Raw genomic sequence first — 26,727 nt, forward strand, 5'->3', positions numbered from 1 at the left:
CTCACCTGTTCCAGATATTAAGACAGCCACTCTTGCCTTTTTTGGTTGAACAGAGAAATGATTTTTCAGGGTGCCATTCTCCAATACTGACCCATTTATTTGCATAGTTTCTATCAGATGCCTGACTTTCACACGAGGAGAACCTGCATTTCAAACACACCCAACAAATAAGAATGGAACAACGGTGAATTAACAGTAATAATGGAAAGCAAAGTATTTTATGAGAACTTGAGAATACTTTATTCTGAAAATAAGATCTACAAGGACTAAAATGAAGAACAGGCTTTACCACTTAATTTTATTCACTCATAAAAACTTCCTGATAGAGAACATGTATAATTACCTACTTCCACTAAAAGCCACAGGACGGCACTATCTCCTGGCCTGAGGAAAGGCACGTGACCCAAGTGGGGCCATTCAAGGATTTGATACGAGAGGATGTGGAAGATGAGAGGGCCTCTCTTTCCTATTGCAACATGAGCTCAAGGATGTGGACTCAAGACATCCTGGCATTTGGAGAACTGGCCTGAAAATGAAACCTATACAATAAAGGAACGAAAGGCAGACACAGACATAATCGGCAAGCCAGCATCTCTGTTCACTAATTGAGTTAGCCACGCTGCTAACTTCTAGTACTTCTAACAGAGTCCTAAGTATACACAGCACTTGTCAGGGTGCTCCCCTCACTACTCCCTGAATTGAGCTGAATTACAAAGTAGAGCCTGAGACCAGGTCCTGCTCATGGGAAGATGACTCTGGGAAGTGATCCCAGGAAACCAGAGTGAGGATCTGGGAAGAGTGATATGGAGAGCCAAATATAAGAGTGTGTTATTAAACTGGTCACCCCGTATGCAACTGGGGCTTGATTCCACTGGGACTTTCAAAAAACCCATGAAGACCCTGTCTCAGAACTGTTACCTTCTGTCCCTAAAGTGGATATTTATTCACTCTATTGGTTAAGGCTTGTCCTGTAGGGTGTAGTTGTGCATACGTGACGACTACACGGAGGTGTCAGAGCCCTAAGGCAGAAATAAAGAGAAATGTGGTGTTATGAGCTGGGGTTGTTGTCATATTATAGCTGTGTAAAGGCAGCTGCTATAGCCATAGCTAGAATAAAAGGTGGGCACAGCTGCAGAGGCAGGGCAGAGTTATAGTTCAGGTTATATACCTAAGAGCAACTACACAAGGAGCAATTACCTTCAGGACATGCCACCACTTTGCCAATCGCCCAGGCTTCTTCCTTGTGCTGCTTAATATCCTTCAGAATCTGCTCCGTCAGATCCTTTGATACCACGAGGGCAGCCCCAACTCCACAGTTAAATGTTCTCGCCATCTCTTCTTCAGAGAGGTGTCCTTCCTGCTGTAGCCATGAAAAGATCCTGGGGACCCTCCAGCTTTGGGCATCTGAAAACAGGCAAGCATTGTCTGATTAACCTATTGTCTCTATAATGTATGCACATATATAAAGCTGTGGAGATAACAAGCAGTACTGCTACTTTATATAAGGTAAAACTATATGTTGGCCTTTCACAATTTTGGAGGGGGGGATTCATTTGTACCGAAGATATCAAGAACATTTTTGCTGACACACTTGGCCAGTATTCACTATTAAGTGAGGTCTTGTACTGCATCAAGTAACTAGATTCTTAGGAATTCCCTAATGGGGAATTGTTACCAGCTGAATTCCAGTAAAGGTGTGAGAATGTTAAGCTGGGTCTTAGCAATAACAAAATGCACTCTAGGTGTGATGCAAAACTAGGTGGCTTATGTTATAGACTTAGAGAAAACGTATCCACTATTTTAAAAAAGTCATACAATTTATAAAAGATTAAAATCAAAATATGCCCGACCATATTTACTTTATTTTTTTTAAAAGGTTTTATTTATTTGAGAAAGAGAGAGGACATGATGGTGGTGGTAGTTGTGGTTGGTGGGGGGGACCACAGAGAGACAAGCAGACTCCCCATTGAGCACGGAGCCCAAAACAGGGCTTAATCCTAGGCCCTGAGATCACAACCTAAGCCAAAATCAAGAGTCAGACTTTTTTTTTTTTTTTTTTTTTTGTTAAGAGTCAGACTTTTTAACTGACTGAGCCACCACCCCTTAATGTATTTACTTTAAAATTTAGATTTAGGTCTGTTATAATACAACAAAAAACTTTAATAAAATTTTTAAAGATAAAGGCATAAACACAACACATTTATACTTGGATAGTTCTTTGGAATCTATAAGTTATGGGATCTGAATTGGAAAATAATTAAATATTTTCTTATGCTCATAAAATAGGGAAGCCACTGTGAAGCTAGATTTTTTAAAGAAATTATTTTTTTAAAGATTTATTTATTCATGACACACACACACACACAGAGGCAGAGACACAGGTAGAGGGAGAAGCAGGCTCCATGCAAGAGCCTGATGGGGAACTTGAATCTGGGACTCTAGGATCAGGCCCTAGGCCGAAGGCAGGCACTTAACCGCTGAGCCACCCAGGGATCCCCAAAGATAGTTGTTTCTTTATTTTTATTTATTTATTTTTTAAAGTAAACTCTACCCTCAACATGAGCCTTGAATAAACTCACACCCCACAATCAAGAGTCAGGTACTCTACTGTCTGAGCCAGCCAAGTGCCCTGTATAATCAGTTCTTTAATGCTCTAGAGTTGATTAAAATTTTTAAAAAGCATCAAATGTCTATGAACCTTCTCCTCTATCATATTTAATTTCATTTCTTCTAGCTGGGAAATGTCCATTCTTAAAAGCTGAGCTCAAAATATTTAGCTACTATGATGTTCACTGTGGTATCAATAGTCTAAAGTCAAAAGCAACATAAACCAAATAGTGGTATATGCATCAAAAAAAAAGGAATACTTGCCTCAAAAATGATACTATTATGACAGCTGGATATTGATGATACATTAAATGGCAGGGCTACAAACTATGATTTCATTTTAGCAAACTCATTTAAAGTATTTGTAAGCAAACAAATACTGACAGGCTAAGAGCCTAGTTTCTACAAATGAACAGACAAGTCATGAGTAATGTAACCAGCTGCAACTTTAATGCTGAAAATTGTTTACTTAAATCTATTGTCCAACTAGGATTCATGCAAGAAACCTCAGAGGCTGATGTAAGGGCCTAACTCCTTTTTACTGGGACATGGACATTTGTGTGACTCAACCACAGTGGCTATTTGGGAATATGGCGGTATCAACTCTAAATCATGACCTATTTCTGACTTTGGATTCTCTCAGCTCCATGTATTCTGACTCTACTGTTGGCTCTGCAAATCTACTCACCTGTACCCACAGCTGCTTCCCCTCACAAGTGACCCCTCCACTTGGCCAGCCAACTGGATCAAGCCAATCAATTTTTTTTATTGTTGCTTGTGTTTCAAGGTGACACAGTTCTTACTTTGGAAGAAAAATCACACAACCACCTCCACCTTCAGTACTGCTTGTTGTCTCATTCTTGTTTCTGATCTAGTCTACCTTATTATTTACTTCTTTCCTCAAGCCCTCACTCAGACTGCTGATCTCACTAAGCCCTTCTTATTTCACTGGGAAAAGGGAACACTTTATGTGAACTTCTATGGTTTCTATTTTCTCAAACCCATCTATATTGGTTGGCCAAGATAGATGGAGCAGTTCCTGTCTCTTTATACTATAAAAACGGGGAGGAAAAACCTAGTTGATCATTTTGCCTTGAGTATAAGTAATAATCCCCCCTTCCCTCTTACCAATAACTTTCTTGAAATAACAACCTCTATTCACTGTCTCTAGATCTCTGTCACTCATTCCCCCCACAATCATTGGGTGGGTGGTATCTATCCTCAATGAGATGCTTTCTGAGCTGACTCTGAATTATACTGGCTTATTTCTAGTTCTTTTTTTTATTTTTTAATTTTTATTTTTTTTAATTTTTATTTATTTATGATAGTCACACACAGAGAGAGAGAGAGAGAGAGAGAGAGAGGCAGAGACACAGGCAGAGGGAGAAACAGGCTCCATGCACCGGGAGCCCGACGTGGGATTCGATCCCGGGTCTCCAGGATTGCGCCCTGGGCCAAAGGCAGGCGCTAAACCACTGAGCCACCCAGGGATCCCTTTTTTTTTTTTTTAATATTTCAAGTTCTCATCTAGGTCTCTATGCTGTACCTAACAGGACTGGCCAGTGTTGTGTTCTATTCCTTGAGTTCATGATACTTTTACATGGTTCATTCCCTGCTTCCAACTGTTGTTTTCCAGTAATTTGGCCTCTGTTGATCTTTAAAGTGGACAGAACACTGAGAAACCACTTTTAGTTGCTTCCACTCTCTTGGCTATAACTATTACTATCTGCATATGAGCACGAAACTTAACTTGTCTGATCTCAACTTGTGTTCTCAGATACCTTAAAATAAACATTGAAAATTAAAACACTATTCCTGGGGCACCTGGGTGGCTCAGCTGTTTTTTTTTTTTTTTTTTTTTTTTTTTTTTTTTTTGCTCAGCTAGTTTAATGATTGATTTTTGATTTCAGATCAGGGTCATCTCAGGGTTGTGAGATTAAGCCCTGCCTTGGGCTCCACACTCAGTACGGAGTCTGCTAGAGATTCTGTTTCCCTCTGCCTTTCCCCCCACTTGTACCCACTCATGCTCTCTTTCTCTCTAAAACACATAAATACAGGCGCCTGGGTGGCTCAGTCGGTTGAGCATCTGACTCTTGATTTTGGCCCAGGTCATGATCTCAGGGTCTTATTATCTAGCCCTGCATCCAGCTCCATGCTCAGCAGGAAGTCTGCTTGAGATTCTCTCCCTCTACCCCTTCCCTTATACTCTCGTGCTCTAAGAAGTGAATAAATCTTTTAAAAATAAAAAAATAAAATCTTTGGGAAAAAAACAAAAAACACTATTCCCACTTCCTACTCCAAATCTACTCTTTCTGCTGTGTTATGGGTGTTACCATCTACTCATTTGCTTAACTAGAAACTTGAGACTTCTTTTTCCTTGTAAGCACAAAGTGATTCTCAAATCTGTCTCCCTTCTCTATGCTGTGGTTTGGGTCCCCTGGATACCAATCCCTCATACTCCCCATCACACTTCATCTATGTAAGTCAACTATATGAGAGGATATTATGCCTTATAAATAATAAAACAGAAAGAGGGGCAGCTCGGGTGGCTCAGTGGTTTAGCACTGCCTTCAGTCTGGGGAGTGATCCTGGAGACCTGGGATCGAATCCCATGTCGGGCTCCCTGCATGAGGCCTGCTTCTCCCTCTGCCTGTGTCTCTGCCTCTCTCTGTCTCTCTCATGAATAAATAAATAAAATCTTAAAAAAAATAGCAGAAAGAGAAAGGTCAGCCTCATTTTTTCTGAGAAACCCCAATAATTAAGAATTTTCCATATATATAATTATATGTGTACTAACTACTCACAGTTTTCTTCCATAATACATTTTTCCTCTGAATGGTTTTCTGAGCAGAAGTTCCTTTTAGTAATCTTACCTAAATCCACCCCAAATTTCTGAGGAAGGACTCTGGGGATGTTTTCTAGCAATCCTCCACCAGTAATATGGGCAAAGGCCTTCACATGTCCTGAACGTAGGACAGGTAACAGCGAATGGCTGTAGATTCGGGTTGGAGTTAGAAGTAAGTCCCCTAAAAAAAAAAAAAAAAGAAAAAAAGAAAAAAAGAAGTAAGTCCCCTGTGTATTGGAGAGATAAGACAAACTTAGCCTACAAATGTAAAACCAAAGCATATATAAAAAACAATTCTAAAATAGAGAATGATTTGACCCTGCAGACATGCCAGTTCTATGAAAATGTCCAAAGAGTGAAAACATAGGATAATGTAATTTATTCCATTCTAATTAACTAATGAAAGACTAACCCATTAAGTGTTGCTCACACGTTTCCAAGCAGGAGAATTTAAATGTATGTTTACCTAAGGTCTGGTCACCACAGCCATCGGGTGCTGGAGACGAGTACTGGAGGGAAGATTTTGCTACAATTTTCCTGACAAGGCTAAATCCATTGCTGTGAAGACCAGATGAAGCTATTCCAATAACAACATCCCCTTCGGTGATTCTTTCCAGGTGAGGAAGTTTCTGATCCCGCTCCATGGCACCAACGGCAAAACCAGCTAGGTCATATTCTCCCGGAGGATACATGTCAGGCATTTCTGCAGTTTCACCTCCTGGCAGGACAATAAAATGAGAACCATGATAAGGCATAATATTTATAAACCTGGCTAGGACGTACTGACACCAGGAACTCTTTTTTTTAAAGTTTGTGTATGTATGTATGTAATCTCTATACCCAGTATGGGGCTTAAACTCACAATCCCAATATCAAGAGTCCCATGGTTTTCTAACTGAGCCAGCCAGGTGCCCCTACTCTTCTTATGAACAATTACACATGTGGCTATATTCTGCAAACGTTAAAAAAAAAATGTACTCTATTAGCTGCCTAACAGAACTTTTGACCAAGCATGACTTCAAGGGAAACAGTACTAATTTCCCGAAAGGATAGTGTAACCTCCAAACAACATTCTCTTTAAAGAATGAACGCTTGCTTGAATGTTTCTATTGTAGTTTAATTTTAGAAATGCTTTCACCTGTATTTGATTTTTTTATAATCACTGTATATTCCAGATGATGGTACAGTCTTAGAGAAGTGATTTAGTCAGGCCTGCTTAAATGCAAGGCCTGACTAAATATAGTGTGTGTGTGTATATATGTATTTAAAAGATTTTATTTATTTATTCATGAGAGACAGAGAGGCAGAGACATAGGAAGAGGGAGCCTGATGCAGCACTCAAACCCAGGAACCCAGGATCATGACCTGAGCCAAAGGCTGACGCTCAACCACTGAGCCACCCAGTGTCCCTGTGATCCTATGTAAAGGCAGACTCCAAATTATAAACTGTCCTAAAAGATGGTTAAAAGGTAATTTTGGCTTTTGGGACAGATATGTCCACAGAAATGGTTGATATACAAAAGAGGTAGTTTTATTGCTTGGTCAACCTGTAAATTCATTTTGCTCAAAGTTCCCATATATATTTAAGTAATATTCCTGTAAATCTTAAGTACATTTTATTCATAGCGTTATTTCTGTTGGAAAATAACGCTTAAGATTTAGAATGTCATGAATCATCTACTTCTGCTGCAGGCCAGGAGGAGGAAGGGGTAAAGATCAGGGAGAAAGATAAAGCCTGGCTCACAGTTTAAGAGTAGGAGTCTGGGGGACAAACCCTTGAGGAGGGGCTTGAAGGCATCAGGATCTAAGTTTTCTTCAAGTAATGTTACCTCTATTTTATTTGCTTCACTGTGTCATCTATAGTTTTTCTTTTTTATTATACTTTTTTTGTTTTTTAAAAGATCTTATCTATTTGAGAGGGGGAGAGAGAGAGAAGAAAAGCACAAGAGCAGGGGGAGAAAGAAGCAGACACCCTGCTGAGCAGGGAGCCCAATGTGGCGGCTCAATCCCAGGACTCCAGGACTATGACCCGAGCTGGAGGTAGATGCTTAACCAACTGAGCTACCCAGGTGCCCCTACAGTTTTTCTTCTTAGCTATATTGGTACTGATCACATTTATACACAGGGTTAAAATACAGGAAGGACATGTGATTAAAATGGTCATACCAAGGAGAGCACATCCAGCTTTTCTGCAAGCTCTGGCAATTCCAGTGACAACTGCTTCAGTTGTATCGAGGTCAAGTTTTCCACAGGAAAAGTAATCGAGGAAGAAAAGGGGCTCAGCCCCTTGGGCTAGAATGTCATTGACACACATTGCAACCAAATCTTGACCAATAGTATCATGTTTATCACACTGCTGGGCAATCTAAAGAAGCACAATACAAACATCCACATAAGAGAATAAACTCCAAATCATACCTTGTCAGTTTATCAATGGAGGCTAATAAATATTACTGCTATTTGGCTAGCTGTTCTAAACACCTAAAGACAAAATACTAAATTCTGATAAACCACTTGACCGAAAAGTATCCCATTTTTAAATTTTTAAAAAAGATTTTGAGTGAGTGAGAGAAAGCATGAGCAGGGGAGAAGGAGCAGGGGGGAGAGGGAGAAGCATGTTCCCCGCTGAGCAGAGAGCCAGGAAATTATGACCTGAGCCATAGGCAGATGTGTAACTGAGCCATCTAGGTGCTCCCAAAAGTGTCTTTTTTAAAAAAAAAAAAAAGATTTTATTTATTCATTCAGGAAAGACCGGGGGCGGGGGGGCCAGAGACGCAGGCAGAGGGAGAAGCAGGCTCTGTGCAGGGAGCTCAATGTGGGACTTGATCCTGGGTCTCCAAGATCACGCCCTGAGCTGAAGGCGGAGCTAAACTGCTGAGCCACCAGGCTGCCCAAGTGTCCCATTAAAAAAAAAAAAGTTATTTATATAGAGAGGAAGAGGGAGTGTGTGTGCACGAGTTGGGGGAGAGGCAGAGGGAGAGAATTCAAGCAGACTCCCAGCTGAGCATGGAGCTGGATGCAGGGCTGGATAAGACCCTGAGATCATGATCTGAGCCAAAATCAAGGGTCTGATGCTTAACCAACTGAAACTACCCATGTGCCACCCAAAGTATACCATCTAATTCCCTCCATTAATCTTCCAGCCAGATATAGTTGCAACAACATTATGTTTTATGGTTTAAACATTAACCATGTTTTATGGTTATTTGGAGTATTTCTCTTTAGTGCATATACGTCAAGAGGGGAAAATATGTATTGATATACGGTAAATTCTCTTATCATTCATAAAAGACCTTTAATCACATAGGTGTCTGATTACCTTCAGTTTAGTTCCAACACCATCTGTTCCACATGCCAGAAGAGGATCTCTGAAACCAGCTGCTTTCAAATCAAAAAGACCGGCAAAACCTCCAAGATCAACATCACAGCCTAACGGGGAGAGGAAACTAATTACCTGCTGCATTTTAATAGATTAAACATGGATACACAAACACTTCTTAAGCATGGCAAAAATAAGAAATGCCTTTCTTGAGAATGGGAATACAATGTGCTCAAAGAAATGATCAATAAAGTAATTATATATGAAAGAGGCAGACATAATCTTTTTGAACTTAATAAGGATAAGAAATGCTGTTCTTAATATTAGAGACAAAAAAAGCAGACGACTATGGGTTTCGCTTAAACAGGGCGAGACTTAACAACCTAGCATTAATTTGACACATTTTCCTCAGTAAACTACAAAGCCCAAATCAATTCACAATGTCTGTCAAAGTTAATGAACCAGCAAAGGGCAGGCTCTGACTTACCTGGTCTGGAAGTAGCTTTTGCTAAAGGTTTAATTTTTTGGACCAGCATATTTCCAGCTGCAATGTCTACCCCAGATTCTTTGTAAGTCAGGCCCCTAAAGATTTAAACAAAAACACATCACCCAAATGCCAGGAAAAATTGTTTAAAGTATTACTTGAAACGGAAGATGATTTTTGTATCTTTGAATGTGCCAGGCCCCATTCACAGATTTGGATTTTAACTTGAAAAGGGCAGGGCCTAGAAATTGAAATCTATTAAAATGAATTCCCTAGTGGACTCCATTGTATCACTGTTGAGAACTACTTCTCTTATTTCATCTAGAAGTACTTCTCACAGGTAGCTGGATATACTGATATTTTGCTACATTTCTCTGTTCAATTTTGGAAGGAATGCCAAAATGGAGTAAAAAAAGTGAAAATTAGGACTATACGCACTCTACAAAGAAACTCCTAAATAATGAAACTGGGCTCTTATTGCAGTAGAGAACTATGTAAGTTTCCTTATGGCTGAAAATAGCATGAAACAAAATAAAAACATGTTGGAAAAAGCAAAACCAGATGATAGTGCATCATTCCCTTCTAAACAGGGCCAACATGTTGCAATAGTGCATCGAAAGCTCATGAACAACACTGGGAATTCAGTAGCCTTGCTTTACAAAAATGAGTACTTTGGCCTCCTGGGATGTAGGGATACATGAATAACTATGAAATTTTATTAGAAACAAGGAGTCAGGGTACCAACAGAGTTGAAAGCTCTAGCAATTAACTCCAATGAAATTAGCAACCTGGGCTCATGCTCAGATAGGAAACAAAGTTCTACTGGTTTAAAAAAAACCTTTCTCAGCAGCTGGTATTGTGACCTCTCATTTTCTTCATCTTTAATGAGCTCAGATTAGTATTGAGATCCCAGGCTCTTATAATTGGTCATTTCAATGGAATCTGGTTATTTTAAAACAAAAAATAAAACTTTGGCATGGTATTTTAATGTTCTTAGGCCTAAAAATTTCTAGTATTTAAACTTTATTTTTTTATTTTTTAAAGATTTTATTTATTTATTCAGAGAGAGAGAGAGAGAGAGAGAGAGAGAGAGAGAGGGAGTCAGAGACACAGGCAGAAGGAGAAGCAGGCATCATACAGAGAGCCTGACGTGGGACTTGATCCAGGGTCTCCAGGATCATGCCCTGGGCTGCAGATGGCGCTAAACCGCTGCACCACGGGGGCTGCCCCAGTATTTAAACTTTAAATGTGTCTCTCGGGAATCCCTGAGTGGCTCAGCGCTTTAACGCCTGCCTTCGGCCCAGGGTGTGATCCTGGAGACCCGGCATCAAGTCCCGCATCAGGCTCCCTGCATAGAGCCTGCTTCTTCCTCTGCCTATGTCTCTGCCTCTGTCTCTCTCCTCTCTGTCCTTCATGAATAAATAAATGAAATCTTTAAAAAAAAATAAATGTGTCTCTCAATTAATTTATTTCTCATGGATGAACTAAACGAACAATAATAACTGTGATCTATACTTAAGAAATCAAAACACCCACATTTGCAATTAATAGTTTATTGAATTTACAAAGGAATAGTTGTGCTAACAAATTAATAAGAGGAAAAAATACATTTCAGTAATAAACACAGTAACAAAATAAGACTGTCAAAATTTACAGTAGAATCAATTAAGTTGCAAAGGAAGATGGCCAATATTTTCAAATTGAATTCTTTGACAAAACCAGGAACTAAGATAAAAATACAACAGTAAATATTTAAATATATGATAACTCAAGGCATAAAAATCCTTTTCCCCATCTTTATTGATGAATAATGGACAAATGATTGTATACATTTAAAATATACAATGTAAAAAAGTCCTTAACATTACTGGGACTCTACTAAACTGAGAAAAAAACAAAAAAGAGCTACCATGAAGCTTTTCCCATTTCGTTTGAATATTGTAACTAGTTTTGACTCAAACTAAATGCAAATTAAAGTCAGTCCCATAGAGAGAAAAGATTATTGAAATGACTTAGTATAGGTTCATAGAATTTTCTATATGGCCATTTATACCAGTTCTGAAGCTATGCTAGTTCTGAAGTTGTGCTAGAACCACCTCAGTAATTTACCTGGGCTGCTGGAAGAAGGCTATGGCACGATAGCCAATGTCCTTCCTGTAAAAGGCTCCCTCAAATTTTATAGCAGATAGTCCTTTCTTTGCTTCTTCAAGGGCCAAGAGGAGATTTTCCTGGATTGCCGTTACCGTAAGGACTCTACCCCCGTTAGTCACCACTTTGCCATCTTTCAGGGCAGTGCCTGCATGGAACACCTCCAGTCCTAAAGCTTGAGCCTCAGGAAACCCTGTAAGAGAGCAGATTTACATCATAACATTAGTCTACACTTCTAAAGTGGCTTATAATTTCTGTAAGTTTTTATTTCAATTAAATGAATCTTCACAAGAATCCTAACAGGAAGGAATAAAGCAATAAGATAGCAAACAGACCCTCTCTCTTAAGAATAGTCTGTTCTGCTCTAGGTGATAACTGCATTATCCTTAACCTGTGTTATAAACCTCATGTAAGATCTATTGTTTCAATGGGGGAGGAAAAAAATAAGAGCCTACTGCTAAATAGAGGCCTTACCAATAACATAAACAGTCGATTAATGCATATTTTGTATGTTATATGCTATATTCTTACAATAAACTAGAGAAAAGAAAATGTTATTAACAATGTCGTAAGAAAGACAAAATACATTTATAGTACTGAACAAAACTCCATGTTTAAGAGCACCCATGTAGTTCAAACCCTGTTGTTTAAGGATCAGCTGTATAGTTATTCTCTCCAGACAAGACATTAAAAACTACAACTTAAAAGGGGAGATAAGAAAAAAAAAAAACAAAAACTAAAATCAATGAATAAAACCTGTACTTGATCACATCTTTTACTTAAAAGAATTCCTTTTTTTTAAAAAAAGAATTCCTTTTATCACAGCCATACAAGCTGCCTTCTTTCTTCTTTAAATAAACAGAAAAACTGTAATGCAAAAACATCCTTAATATTTTCCCTAATATAACAATTGTAAAATCTTAAGACAAATTTGATTTAAATATGGTTTTAGGTCCAGTCTAAAATCCCCAGTTTTATTTTCATTTGAATTATTCTTAAGCTCTCATATATAATTTTACACCTAAATATTATTAGACCATATTTTTTATATTCTCAAGTAACCAACATGGGCAGTTTACACAAAGATAGCCTCTTAACTAAAAAATAAACACCAAAAAAACCCACCCCACTTAAAGTTTGTCCTATTTGGTCACCACTTCTCTTTTAGCATCCTAGCTGGTGATTTGTTAATATAAGTCTTCTCTAAATGTCTTTATAACACAGGGGCATTCAGTCATAAGTACCCAAGTACCTCCTGTTATTTGGAATATCTGACACAATATCTGTTGTGTCAGAAATGACTATTATACTTGTCACCTCAATCTAAGGGAAATTTCACCAATATAAGTGATCTTGATTCTATTCCTTCTCTATTCATTTTAAAAGTCAATGAGGGATACCTGGGTGGCTCAGTCTGTTGAGTATCTGACTCTTGATTTTGGATTAGGTCATGGTCTAGGGTAGTGAGACTGAGCCCTGGCATCTGGCTCTGTGTCCAGAGTGGAGTCTGCTTGAGATTCTCTCCCTTTCCTCTTCCTTCCCCTTGTGCTCCCTCCCTGCTCACGTGTAAGTGTGTGTGTATGCACATGCACTCTCTAAAATAAAGGAAAAAAAAAAGGCAATCAATTCCTAACTGCACAGTTGCCACGACTGGGATTCACAGGGCAATGAACTCACTGTCTGGGCAAGACAGACCTGGGGTGTTTGAACCAAACACACTGCTGGGATCCTGAGGGAGACCAAGCTACAGGCTGTTGAGCATCATGGAGGACTGCCTTTGGGCTCATGGCACTAGAACTTATTTAGCATTTTAAGACACTGTTTTATTTAATATCATTTAACAAGAGACGCCTCATTTCCTGTAGAGAGAGACGGAAGAGAAGGCTATAGTTTTGAAACGGTTTTTAATTCCATCATCCAAGTGACTACGGGGTATGCTGCAAACAGGAGGTAAGGGGTGAGGGGGTCTAGTTGTGATCATGCTGCTGAAATCTATCTCACTGACGTAGTGTCTACTACTGTTGTTCCGACTCTCCTGAGTTCCCTTAATTTTCCTGGCTCTTGGAGGACGGAAGAGAAAGGCACACTTGAGTGATACTCTAGAAACCTGGCTATGCCCATTTAGATATTCCTTGTGCAAGAAGGGAGATGGACAGCAGTTCTTTAAATACAGTAATTTTGGATATTTGCACACCCACATCCAACATGGTTAAAACCCCCCTGGAAGGTTTCTGACAGCCTTACGCCCCTAAAAGAAGCAGAGCATGGCATGGGAGGAAGGCCTACTGTAACACTGCTCACTTGTCACACTGCAATTACACCTTTTGTTCTCAGATACTCACCTGTTATCTCCACACCCTTGGTGTAATCTCCTGGATAGCCTTTACTTGCCATTACCACAGTTATGGCAGCACGGTTATCAAGCCAAACAGGCAGGGATGTGCAGAGCAGGCCATCCAAGGTAGACTGAATCACTTCATAAAGATCACTTTTAAGAAGTGGGAGGATCACCTGGAAAAACATAATCAACATAGCAACTGAGAGAAATCTTAGTTCTCTCTAGACAATGTATTCACTGAGATACCAGCAGAATTTGCATATATTCCTTAAAGGTAATTCTTTCGAGGCTGATAAAATTCTGAGATTAAAACACATATATTTACAAAATAACAATTGATACTCTATCTTTAACTGTTACCCACTTGGCACTCTGGATCACCAAAACGGCAATTAAACTCCAGAACTTTTGGGCCCTCCTTGGTCAGCATTATACCAGCGTAGAGAACACCTTCATTGAAACAGAAACAAAAATAAATTATAGGGCACCCTGTGTGGCTCAGCAGTTTAGTGCTGCCTCTGGCCCAGGGCTGCCTCTGGAGTCCCAGGATCAAGTCTCACATCAGGCTCCCTGCATGGAGCCTGCTTCTCCCTCTGCCTCTCTCTCTCTCTCTCTCTCTCTCTCATGAATAAATAAAATCTTTAAAAAACAAACACCCCCCCCCCAATTATAATGAAAACGATGTATTGTGACTGAAAATTAGAATATAAGTTACTAATACTCCAGGTTCTGCACTAACTATGGCAAAAGTTATGGTCAATTGAAAGGTGGTGAAGAAGGAGAAATGGGGGAAGTTTTGTCAACATGTAAAGTCACTCTATGAATAATGTCCATAGTGAAATCAATATGCTCACCTGTGTATGGCATGCCCTCCTGCTGCATGCCATCCACTGTTCTCTGAAGAATGGTGTTTTTTATTTTCAGGAACAAATCCTTAGAAACCTGGGGAACATATAGGAACATTAAAATGTAACTAAGTATTAAAAAAAAATAACCATCTTGTAAGCAGTACCAAATGGACAATGAAAGGGGACTGTGAGAATTATTATTTTTTTACTAATTCAGACAGACTGAGCATTTGAAATTCATAAACTTTTAAAATCCTCATATTGGGAATCCCTGGGTGGCGCAGCGGTTTGGCGCCTGCCTTTGGCCCAGGGCGCGATCCTGGAGACCCGGGATCGAATCCCACATCGGGCTCCCGATGCATGGAGCCTGCTTCTCCCTCTGCCCCTCTGCCTGTGTCTCTGCCTCTCCCTCTCTGTGACTATCATAAAAAAAAAAAAAAAAAAAAAAAGATTAAAATCCTCATATTGACTCTATCAAGTAAGTAGTTACCCTTATTCTTTAAAATAGGAAAGAACAACTCTGCGAGATAAAAATTCTAAGCAGAAGCTAGGTTATATATTTATTGATCAGTGTCAACTGCCATATCAGGATTAAATGTTAAATCACCTTTTACTACTAAACCTACACATTTTTTAAACATGTAAACAAACCTTACTAAAAGTTTTCTAAAACATAATAAAAATGAAAAAAAGCCTCTCTATTACTTTGAGGTCCTTTTGTATCCTTCTGGTATATTCTATGCTACTTCATAAGTCTATAAAGAATCTGTAAATTTATAATTTTTTTTTATTTATTTTTTTATTTATTTATGATAGTCACAGAGAGAGAAAGAGAGAGAGGCAGAGACATAGGCAGATGGAGAAGCAGGCTCCATGCACCGGGAGCCCGATGTGGGATTCGATCCCGGTCTCCAGGATCGCGCCCTGGGCCAAAGGCAGGTGCCAAACCGCTGCGCCACCCAGGGATCCCATTTTATAAGTAAATTAATAAATTTAATTATAAAAATGAGACTTAGAGTTCTTTTCTTTTAAATATTTTATTTTAGGTGCTCTTGGGTGGTTTAGTTAAACATCTGCCTTCAGGTCAGGTCATGATCCAGGGTCCTGGGATGGCGCCCTGTGTTGGGCTCCCTGCTCAGCAGGGAACCTGATTTCTCTTTGCCTCTGTTCCCCCTGCTTCTGCTCGCACTCTTTGTCAAATAAATAAATAATTAAAAAAATAAAAAAATTTAATTTTATTTTTCAGTAATCTCTATGCCCAACCTAGGGCTCAAACTCAAAACCCCAAAACGAAGAGATATATACTCCATGAACTGAGGCAGCCAGGTGCCCCTATTGATGTTCTTTTTAAGGTTTTACTTATTTATTCATGAGACACACACACACACACACACACACACACACACACACACACAGAGGCAGAGACACAGGCAGAGGGAGAAGCAGGCTCCATGCAGGAAGCATGATGTGGGACTCGATCCTGGACCCAGGATCACGCCCTGAGCCGTAGGTAGACTCTCAACTGCTGAGCCACCCAGGCATCCCCCTAGTGATGGTTCTTACACTAAAATCACTTTTTCCAAACAGTAGTTTTAATACTTCTAGTGTAACGTAAATCTTTTGTTTTTAATCTTTATAATTAAGGAAAATGTGTATAAGGCACTATATTATCAGCACAAACACTGTTCACTATTATCATTGAAAAGAGTAACTGAGTTTCTGAAGTGCCAGTTCTACTTATAAGACACTCAATGCAGATTTCTTCTAAAAACTGTCCAGAAATAATTTGGAAACATACTTTATGTACCCACCATGAAGTACAGAAATGATAAGAACAAATTATAGTCTGACTTGGTTCTCAATTCATCTGTTTCACACACACAAAGTAGGATTTACTTCATCTAAAGATAAATAAAACATAATTCTGGACTATAATTGGTGCTCATGGGTTAAAAATAGTGGGTACAGAGCAGGACATAGAAGGACCTGTTCAATCTATACTTAATTCTTCAGACTTTAGCAGAAAAGGTTTGTTTTAGAGTGAGACAAAAGAGCTACTTTTCATTTAATAGGAAATCCAAATGGCTGATTAATAATACCATGTACAGAAAACAGAAAAGTATGGTCCAAGAGCTCTTTGAGAAGACTTAAATAATGACTCCTGAACTTCAACTTGGGCCATACCTGAGGTGCTGGACAATAGGCCCCCATTCCCCCTGTGTTGGGGCCATGATCTCCTTCCAGCAATCGCTTATGGTCTTGTGCTGGGGGCATGGGGGCCACAGTCCTTCCATCAGTGAAGCACAGACACTGCAGAGAAAACAAAATAGTCCATTTATCTTAAATGGCAAAAAGTAAAAAAAGTTTAATGAGGGGAACTATATGTACTAACTCTAATCAGGGGAAAATTTTTTTCTTATAGTAAGTTGAAACATAAATAACCCTAAGCTATCCACATCAAGAATCAGAACATCTTATATACTCAATTTCTGAAGGATCTGTAATATTTGAGCCAGTTAGGGAAAAAAAAAAGTCAAGCTACTCCCAAAGTGAAGTATTTCAACTTTGGCCTTCTTAAATAACATGATAAAAATCCAAGTCCTCTATTGATATACTGGGCATGATTAAAAGAGGATAGATTTTTTTCACTTGCATCCAAAGTACTAAACATATACGAATTCCTTTGTAAGTACTGGGTTTATGCTTTCAGATGAAACAACCATAATAAATCAAGTCCTCCTGGGGCTCGCAGATCAGATTCTATAGCTTCTCCTACTCTATGATAGCCCAAAAGATGGATATACATACAGACACCTCTTCTCCTTCAAGAAGTTCTTCGATGACAATTGTTTCTCCAGCTGCTCCAAAAGCTTTATCCTTGTTGAACAGGGGGTAAGGAGGGTAAGAAAAAGGCTGTTGTCATTTTTCATCATTTGTATCATGAACCAATTCATTAGTATTGTAATTTCTTCTTCCTTTTCTCAGAGCCTCAAAGGAATATATGAATCTCTCTCTCTTTTTTAAAGTTTATTTATTTGTGGCACCTGGCTGGCTCAGTCAGAGAACATGTGATTCTTGATCTTGGGATCATAAAATAGAGTCCCACATCAGGTGTAGAGATTACTTAAATAAATAAACTTTATTTAATTTTGTTTAAAGTTTATTTATTTAGTAATCTCCAACCAGGCGCCCCATATGAATATTTCCTATTTTGACAAGTGGCAATAATGCAGAGCCAGCACTGGTACAGATGATATGAACATATAATTAACACTCTTCTGAGGATCTGGCTTTCCAGTTTCCAATCATGTAACAGAAAAAGATTATTTTCACCCTTACCATTTAATTCTTATGTGTGATTATTATGATATGCTTGCTTGCTACATTTTGTACTAGAGATAATGCCTTTGAATATAGATTTCTATAAAGGAGAATAACTACCAAGAGGGATGGTATGAGGAAAGTATATTAATTCATTCCTTCACTTCTCTTAGACCTAGGACACTAAGGACAAATACTTTTGTCTACATGGATGATTGAGAATTTGAATGTTCTATAGTTTAAGGATTTTCTATCTTTCCACAGCAGACAAAGCATGCTAGAACTTTCTTCCAAAGAACAGCATAGTGGTTTAGCCATCAGTGTAAATCTGTAAAAACCCTTTATAGAGATGAATAATATACGGAATTAAAAAAACACAAAAAACTTACCTGTGTATTTGCTAGATAAGGTCTCATCTTGAGAAACATTTCAAATTTAAGGAGTATCCATCACAGTGTGACTTTTCCAGAGGAACAACCTACCTGCATAATCTCCTGTACAGCCCTGCAGGCCTCTTCTGTGCTCTTGGCAACAATCACCCCTTTTCCAGCTGCAAGACCACTGGCCTTTACAACCAAAGCAGGGAAGTCTGCACTGTGAAGACAGAGAATCTCAATATTCAATAAAAATCCTTACAATTCAAAAGCTTAAAGCACTCTAAAATGCAGTGATGTGCTATAGCAACCACCAAAAAAACAGAAAAAAATTTACTTATACCAACACCATTTTGATGTACTTCCCACCGGGATTTTTTCCCCTACATATTCCTTTATACTTGTGATTATAGGATACATACAATTTTGGTTTTTTCACTTATCATGAGATCATACAGGCAACATCTTTGGAAGACTAAAGCAGTGGTACAGTCAGGTATGGAAGGATCCTTAAGAACAGAGTAGTGAATTGTATTCTCATTCCAGTAGAAGATGTGACTGTATAAGATCATCATAAGCATGGATACACAAATCATTTCTGGAAGTACACAGAAGAAACTATTTTTGATAATTAAGGTCTCCTGTTGGATGGGACTGGAGATCTAGAAGGAGACTTACCCAAAGTAAGCAACAAAATTGTTACTTACCCAAGGCATCTGGCTACAAGGAAATAATAACATTCAGTGTCTAAGAAACCCTGTAGGATGAAGAATGAATAAAGAAAGAAATTGACCCAACTAAAAGGAAAACATACCAGGTAAAAGGGAGAAGTGGCAATAAAAAAAGGGCAAAGGGCATGTGTCTACCATCACTAATTGCTTCATAATTTTAATGTAACGGAGAACAAGAATGTTTAGTCTTAAGATTTAGATCTAAGTGGCAATGGTAGAAGGCCATTATTTATGAAAAAAAAAAAAATCAATATCCTTTATGTTGTAAGATGCTACTGTGTTTGTTAATTTGACCATAAAAGGAGTGTATGACTGCTGAACCAAATGTATCTTTTCCTCTAAAAACTCTTCAGTAATATTATTCTTTTTCCAAGGCCACAAGATTGTACAATGATACATGTACAGAGTCCCATTTTATTTTGATGTTGGAAAAACCTACGCAGCACGAGGTTTTCTCCTATGATTATCTTACTGTAAACCTGTGACATAAAAGAGACCTGTATATTTACACATCCTAACAACTGCCCCCAACAGGCAATCTTCTAGCTACCTCATTATAAAGCTGCAGGCCTCTTCAGGTTTGGTGAAAGCTTTCCACCGTGCAGTTGGGATTCCATGTCGGTCCATAAACTCTTTGGCAAATCTCTTGCTGGACTCTAATTGAGCTGCTTCTGCAGTGGGACCAAAGCATCGCACTCCTGCAGATGTCAGGTTCCCAGCGATTCCTATTGATGGGAATGAGCAGCTTTAGGTGAACCAAGATCTCTGTAGAGCCTTGTGACTCTGAAGAATCAGTATTACACTGACATAAGGCAGATGAGTAAAGGCAGAAAATAAGTTTTTCATGCAGTCTACAGGATATAAACAAAAATCTTACTAACATGTGATTCAAATCCAGCAAAAGTCAAACATATGACAGAGCAGAATATAAACATTTAAAATGTTTTCCACAGTTGCAAATCTGCTCTTTCATTCATGACATTATTGATACATCAGGGAAAAAAATAGTAGAATCCATAAATTTTAAGAAGGTGATAGTTCTTTTCCCACTGTGATATGATAGTAAAAATCTTCATCTGCAAAATGAATTGGCTTAGATGACCTCTAAGCTCCTGTTGGCATTGCATCTACTGTAACAATAAATAGAAACAAACTTTACCAGCAGCCAGAGGTGCCTCTGGTCCAACAACCACGAATTCAATTTTCTCATCTTTGCAGAACTGAGCAAGGGCAGTGTGGTCACTGATGGAGATGGCTATAAATAGGAAAAAACAAAATCACACAACATCTCACTTGATACAACAAACATTCCTTAAGTTAATCAATCATGTTGAAAAATAAATACTATACTTTGAAATGCTTATTAATGATTGCTTTTCTTTTATGGGTAGAGATGACAATTTCACCATGAGAAATTCAGAGCATACTACATTAGGCTAACCAACAAAGCTCAGTCCTTGATTATTACAACCAGTCAGATGAAGATACCAGGAAGCTTCCCAAAGAGGTATTAAAAAAAGCACTTTCTTGACTATGGCATTCATGTTACATTGATTGTAAATAGAAAGCCCCACAGGATATACTCAGAAACTGCCTTTCAATGTCATTTAGTTAAGATTTACCGAGAACTACTATGTGCTATATCCTGTGCTAGTCCCTGAGTTAACATGTTAACAGAGTCCCTATGCTTAGGATGCTTATGTGGGAATGTTGGGTAATAAATATGCAAGCAAAAAAAACCCCCAAGTATGAACAAATTAGGCAAATCTGGTATCAGGTGAATTGGGAGGCTATTTCTGGTTGAGCAGGAAGGGTCTTTGTGCAGAGATGAGTAAACTAAGAACCGAATAAGAAATTTATTTTTAAAGATTTATTTCAGAGAGAAAGAGGGTGCCTGGGCAGCACAGAGGGTAGAGGGAGAGGGGAGGCCAACTCCCTGCAGTGCCTGAAGCAGGGCTTGATCTCATGACCCTAAGATAATAACCTGAGCAGAAACCAATAGCTGGATGCTCAACCAATTGAGCCACCCGGGTGCACCCTGAATGACAATCTTAAGACCTAGCTTACTTCAGCCTACAAGCCAGGAAATTTTTCTCAACGGAATTCTAAGTAATTAGCAGCAGGATTAGCCACATACTAAGCATGTGTTGGTTCCATAGGCACTGTCCTGCTTCACTCTATTTGGAACACTATTCTTAAGTTGGCTGAAATCTTAAACAACTCTGTGACATTTGTGATGTGTAAGGGATAAGAGCAGAAAGAGTACTCAATCTATAGGAGCTGCCTGAGTAGGATAAGGATGGAGAGCCATGCACTCTGGGTTAGGACCTGCAAACACAAATTGACTGAACAGAGCCAACAACCACTGTACAAAACAGAGAATGGCAAAAGATGACACACCTAACCTGTTGTTGCAAGTGGTAGTAGTCTCATGGCAATCTTGGGAGATTTTTGTGGGCAAAACATCAACTTTTTGTGGGTATAACATCAACTCTATCTAGATAGAATGTATTAGTTCTTCAATAAACACATAATACCTTACCCCCAGAGCTAAGATCCCAGGAAAGCAGATATTTTATCTTTTTCTTTATTATTTTTGGTACTATGTATATATTATTTTCTCCCAGTTTGGGGCTTGTTGGGTCTATGTTTTTATGTGCCACATAGGGTACTAGGCACGGTGCACACAATTCCAAAAGAAAAAAAAAAGAAGAAGAGCTCTTTGGCCTCATGTAGCTTACATTCTAGAGCTTATATTCTAGCATAAGGAAATGAAGATAGATAGACAACAGAAAAGTAAATACATATGATAGTCCATGATTGAAAACGAATGAGCAAATTGAATTTAAGATTAAAAAAAAAAAGGAAGAAAAAAAAAGAAAAAAAATGAAATAGAGTGGGCATCCTTTACTTAGAAACTTTAGGAAAGACTTCTTTGAGGAAATAACATATAAACCGAGACCTGAATGGTGAGGAGCCAGTCATGCTACGGGTGGAAACAAACAAATACCAAGTTCAAGGCAGCTCTGTTTGGCAGGACTGCATGGACAGAGAACAGAGAAAAGAAAACAAGGGATATAAAAGATGAGGCTGGAAAGTCAGGCAGAAACCAGATCGCAAAGGGTTTTGGAAGGAATGTAAAGGAGTTTGAGTTTTATTCTAAGAACCATAGGAAGCCACTTAAATAATTTAATGTAACATAAGAACTGGTCATTTTTTCACTTTTACCAGTGAAAGAGATAACGATTGAAGTCTATTATGGACTCAGAATTGTCAAAACTTATTTAATATTACTGCTCAACTTTTCATTCCAAAAATACACATCAAAATGCCTTTAACCTTAGGCACTTGTGACTTTTTCAATGGGTGTATTTTTTAAGGTTTAAAGTAATTAAAGAAGTGCCACACTCTGAACAAGATACCTAAAATTTACAACATAAGGCAAGTATTCAAGTTACCACATAAATGTTAAGAAAAACATTCAGATCTGAAAAGCTATCAACCTGATAAAGAACAGATATAGTTGACAGTTTATCATTTACAATTATTAACTATTACTCTCCACTTTAAAAGATGACTACCGGTATTTGAAATCTTTTCCAAGCAGGCAGTGCCTGCATTTCCTGGGGCAACCAACACATGTTTGACATGATTAGACTGTGCAAGTTTCCAGGCCAGGGTATGCTCCCTTCCTCCACTGCCGATTACAAGTACTCGGGCTGCCATTGCTGTCTGCGAAACAGGAATTCTAAAGGAAAATAAAAGCTGCAGAAAGAAAACCACAGGTGATATTTTAGAATGCACATAGTTTACAAATCACAATTCTAAGTATTTAAATAGAAGTATTTCAAAGATTCATTTGTGAAAAAATCAGGCTTATAATTTCAGATGACTATACTCACAAGAATTAGGGAAGTATGCACATATGTAATCTCTACACTCAAGGTGGGGCCTGAACTCAACACTCCGAGTTGCACGGTCTACCTACTGAGCCAGCTAGGTGCCCCAAGGACAGTGTTTTAAATCTCCTGTGAATAGTCACCCTTTTTGGTTTCACTTTTCCACTTTTATCATCAAACCTCAATTAAACACGAATCCTAATACTGCAAATTCAGACCTCAAGTTTAAAATATCTTGCTTTTAGGGAGCCCTAGGTGGCTCAGCAGTTGAGCGGCTGCCTTCACGCTCAGGGCGTGATCCTGAAATCCGGATCGAGTCTCGCATCGGGCTCCTCTCAGGGAGCCTGCTTCTCCCCCTGCCTCTGTCTCTGTGTCTCTCATGAATAAATAAATAAAATCTTAAAAAAAACCCCTGCTTTTAAACCTTGTGATACCATAAACAATAGAGTTCAAAGTTATAAGCTGAAATATTTAACATTGGGACCTATAAAGGATCAGATAGGAAATATTTTCACTTTTGAGGGTCATATAATCTTTATGGTAACAAGTCAACTCTGCTGCTGTGGCACAATAGCAGCCACAGACAATACAGATATGGATGAACATAGTAAAGTCCAAAAAAACCTTACATAAATAGGCAGTGGGTTGTTGGTCATAGTTTGCCTATGTTCTGATTTAAGTAATGGGAAGTTACCAGATCATAAAAAATTAGCATGTGTTTCAATAAAACTTTATTTATGGACATTAATTTGAATATCTTATAATTTTTACATGTTATATAAATATTCTTCCTTTTTTCCAACCATTTAACAATGTAAATATTGTTATTTGGTGCGCTATGCAAAAATAGGTGGCAGGACAGATTTGGCACAAGAGCCAGTTTGCTGACTCCTGATTTAAGAAGTCAGTGTAATATGTTAGAAAGTTGGTAGAGAAAAGAAAATCAACTTGAACATGTCTCACTTTGGTTCTGGCATTTAATTCTTAGCAGGAATGATGCAACACCTATCTCAACTCCAGTGAGCAGTGCAACCTTGGCTAAGCTCTAACCATCTCTAATTCAATTTTTTTTACATCTTAAAAGATGGAAGCAGGAGAATTTCCTCTAAGAGGCTACGTAGAGGTTAACTAAAATGACATTTTTTTGAAATGGCATTTATAAACAGAATATAATTTCTGACACTCAGCATTTATAAACGTAAACTTGTTATATTTGTTACTTCTACATAAATTGAAACATTAGGGACAGGAAGAAGTACTAACAGGAAAAAAAAAGCCCCCCAAATATGTACTTTGTCACATTAATTTACTGATTTTTTTTAAAACCCCATTTCACTTATTTATTCAGGAGAAAGGCAGAGAGAGAGGCAGAGACACAGGCAGAGGGAGAAGCAGGCTCCCTGTGGGATCCCAATGCAGGACTCGATCCCAGGACCCCAGGATCACGACCTGAGCCAAAGGCAGATGCTCCACCACTGAGTCACCCAGGTGTCCCTTAATTTACTGATTTCTAGAAGGCATTTCATCAGGTACAAGGCAAAATGAACACAGAAAACTGAATTCAGTAACTTCTTGTGCTAGAATTATACATTTATATCTAAGCTGATGACACAAAAAAACTTACAATTTTTGAGCATTTACTTTGTGCCAGACGCTATTTTGAATAATTTTCACGGATGGGCTTCACTTAATCTTAAAAGATCTAGGAGGCAGGGACACCTGGGTGGCTCAGCGGTTGAGCATCTGCCTTTGGCTCAGGGTGTGAGCCTGGTGTCCCGGGATCAAGTCCCATATCCGGCTCCCTACAAGGAGCCTGCTTCTCCCTCTGCCTCTCATGAATAAAAATCTTAAAAAAAAAAAAAAATCTGAGGCAGATAAAGTGGTTGCTTTACTTTACAGAGAGAAAACTGAGGCGCAATAAAGTTAAATCACCTGTTCATAGGTTACAATTTCTTAAAAAAAGATTTTATTTATTTATTCATGAGAGACACACAGAGGCAGAGACATAAGCAGAGGGCGAAGCAGGCTCCCTGCAGAGGAGCCAGATGCGCGAAGAGATCCCAGGACCACGACCTGGGTCGAAGACAGACGCTCAACTACTGAGCCACCCGGGCGCCCCTCGTAGGTCACAATTCTAAGAGGAAGTAAAGTCTGGATTCTAACGAGTCCAATTTTGCTTCAGACATTAACAATTGAGATTATGATCACTGACAACTGAAGAAAAAAAACAACTTGCTAAACTATGCTCAGGACAAAAGCTATTTTAATGAAAAAGGTTTGCCACGTGTATTGAAATAAAGGCATTTTCCTCGAATCTGGAGGAAAAAAAAAAGTTTTGACTAGGAGAGGCAACCAAAGGTAAACCGTCCTAGTGATTACAGGGGGTCGCAAAAATAGCATGAGCGCTCAGCCTGGGGGGGATCCACGCCAGGAGCGGTGGTTGGTCAGCCTGGGCTGCGAGGCGCTTTGGTTTGCACGGAGACTGCCCCGTGCTCGCGGGGATACCCCCAGGAACTTACTCTTCGTGGGCTCATCTGAGTGGGCAACCGAAAACAAGCCAAGTAAGCCCACTGCAAACGACTTGAAAACCAAGTGCAAAAGTGGACTCTAAGTCGGCTCCAGACAGGGGGGGTGCATTAGAGAAAATACGCAATTTGGGCTTAGGACCTAAAAAAAAAAAAAAGCGATGCGCCGACATCTCAGGCAGGGAAAGCGCAAGACCCTAAGGGGGGGGGGTGGGTGAAAAGCACATGGCCAACCCCCCCCCCCAACCCACGGCCTTCAAAAAGGACGAGGACTCCCACGGCCAAACCAGTTCGTAGAGTTTCACCCAATTCGTGACATTAAATTCCCGAAGCAGAGCGTAAACGTACTTTACTTAGAACCGGACAGGGGCGTCTGCACCGACACCAGGCGGTCCGGCCGCTCGCGCTCCCTCGCTGGCCCGCGCGCTCCGAGGCCGGGCGCCCGCCGCGCGCCGGAAGTCGGCCCAGCGCGATCCGGCGCGCGCCCCGCCCCGCCCCGCCCCGCGGCGGCCCGCGCCACCCCATTGGTCAGCGCGCGGCCCGTGGGGTCCGCAGCGAGGTGATCCAGTGTGACCGACTCCCTGGGGCCCTCGTGCGCGGTCTCCGCTTCCTCCACAGTGAAGCTAACCAGGGCCTTGCGCGTCTATCACTGCAGTTATCGGGCGCCACGTACCGTCTCTGTTCCTCCTCCCGAGCCTTCAGGGCTCTGCGGAGGGGCAGCGCCCCAAATGCTAAATCCACGACTAGCTGATTGTGTTGCTAACGAGTCCGAGCTGACCCTCTTGCTACCCTAAAATGCACCCGGCTTTGAATGGCAGGTCGTCCGAGACCTCTGGCCCAGTGCATTAAAACAAGAGGTTGGGGGTGTGGGGGGGTGGATGATGATGGGGTGCCACGGGAGAAAGAGGGGGGTAAAAACGTGTTCTTGTTCGCACCACGGTGGGGGCGGGCGCTGATTAATGCTTTTTCCGGATGTAGCTCCCTGCCAAAACACAACTCGGCGCCACCCAGGACGGCGGCGGCCCCCCCCGTGCCAAGCCGCGTCGCCCTCCTCACTCTCTTTCCTTATGCTGTGTACTCTTGAGCATTTAGTCCGCCTCTTCATCCTTCCCGAGCATTGCGGGAGACTGACAACTTCAGCCGACACAGTCGCCTCAGGAGAGACTTCTCCTGTAATGGCGCCTGCGTCAGTCACTAACATGGCGGACATAGTCGTGCGCGGCGCAAACGTCAGCACCTCTACCCCAGCCGCTCAGAAACAGCGGAGGAGAACGGGGCCGTGCTCTCT

The 26,727-nt window shown here is 39.9% G+C and overlaps 1 protein-coding gene across 1 annotated transcript in view; it reads right to left on the reverse strand.

The window, feature by feature from the left end:
* GART (phosphoribosylglycinamide formyltransferase, phosphoribosylglycinamide synthetase, phosphoribosylaminoimidazole synthetase) overlaps positions 1–25,895 on the reverse strand; it is a 31,598-nt gene extending 5,703 nt beyond the window's left edge. Inside the window, exons 1-18 of the mRNA XM_055313690.1 lie at positions 25,788–25,895; positions 22,597–22,780; positions 20,175–20,270; positions 19,566–19,740; positions 18,393–18,504; positions 17,398–17,466; positions 16,774–16,899; positions 14,596–14,683; positions 14,106–14,191; positions 13,746–13,914; positions 11,365–11,596; positions 9,259–9,353; positions 8,772–8,881; positions 7,619–7,817; positions 5,919–6,170; positions 5,481–5,633; positions 1,198–1,404; positions 6–143 (exon numbers count right to left, since the gene is read on the reverse strand). Of these exons, the coding sequence (XP_055169665.1) occupies positions 6–143; positions 1,198–1,404; positions 5,481–5,633; positions 5,919–6,170; positions 7,619–7,817; positions 8,772–8,881; positions 9,259–9,353; positions 11,365–11,596; positions 13,746–13,914; positions 14,106–14,191; positions 14,596–14,683; positions 16,774–16,899; positions 17,398–17,466; positions 18,393–18,504; positions 19,566–19,740; positions 20,175–20,270; positions 22,597–22,741 (2,452 nt within the window). The 5' untranslated portion in view covers positions 22,742–22,780; positions 25,788–25,895. The remainder of the gene's footprint in view (positions 1–5; positions 144–1,197; positions 1,405–5,480; positions 5,634–5,918; positions 6,171–7,618; positions 7,818–8,771; positions 8,882–9,258; positions 9,354–11,364; positions 11,597–13,745; positions 13,915–14,105; positions 14,192–14,595; positions 14,684–16,773; positions 16,900–17,397; positions 17,467–18,392; positions 18,505–19,565; positions 19,741–20,174; positions 20,271–22,596; positions 22,781–25,787) is intronic.
* Between the last annotated feature and the right edge of the window lie 832 nt (positions 25,896–26,727).

The sequence above is a fragment of the Nyctereutes procyonoides genome, unplaced genomic scaffold (genome assembly GCF_905146905.1).
Source record: "Nyctereutes procyonoides isolate TBG_1078 unplaced genomic scaffold, NYPRO_anot_genome, whole genome shotgun sequence".
Classification (NCBI taxonomy): Eukaryota; Metazoa; Chordata; class Mammalia; order Carnivora; family Canidae; genus Nyctereutes; species Nyctereutes procyonoides.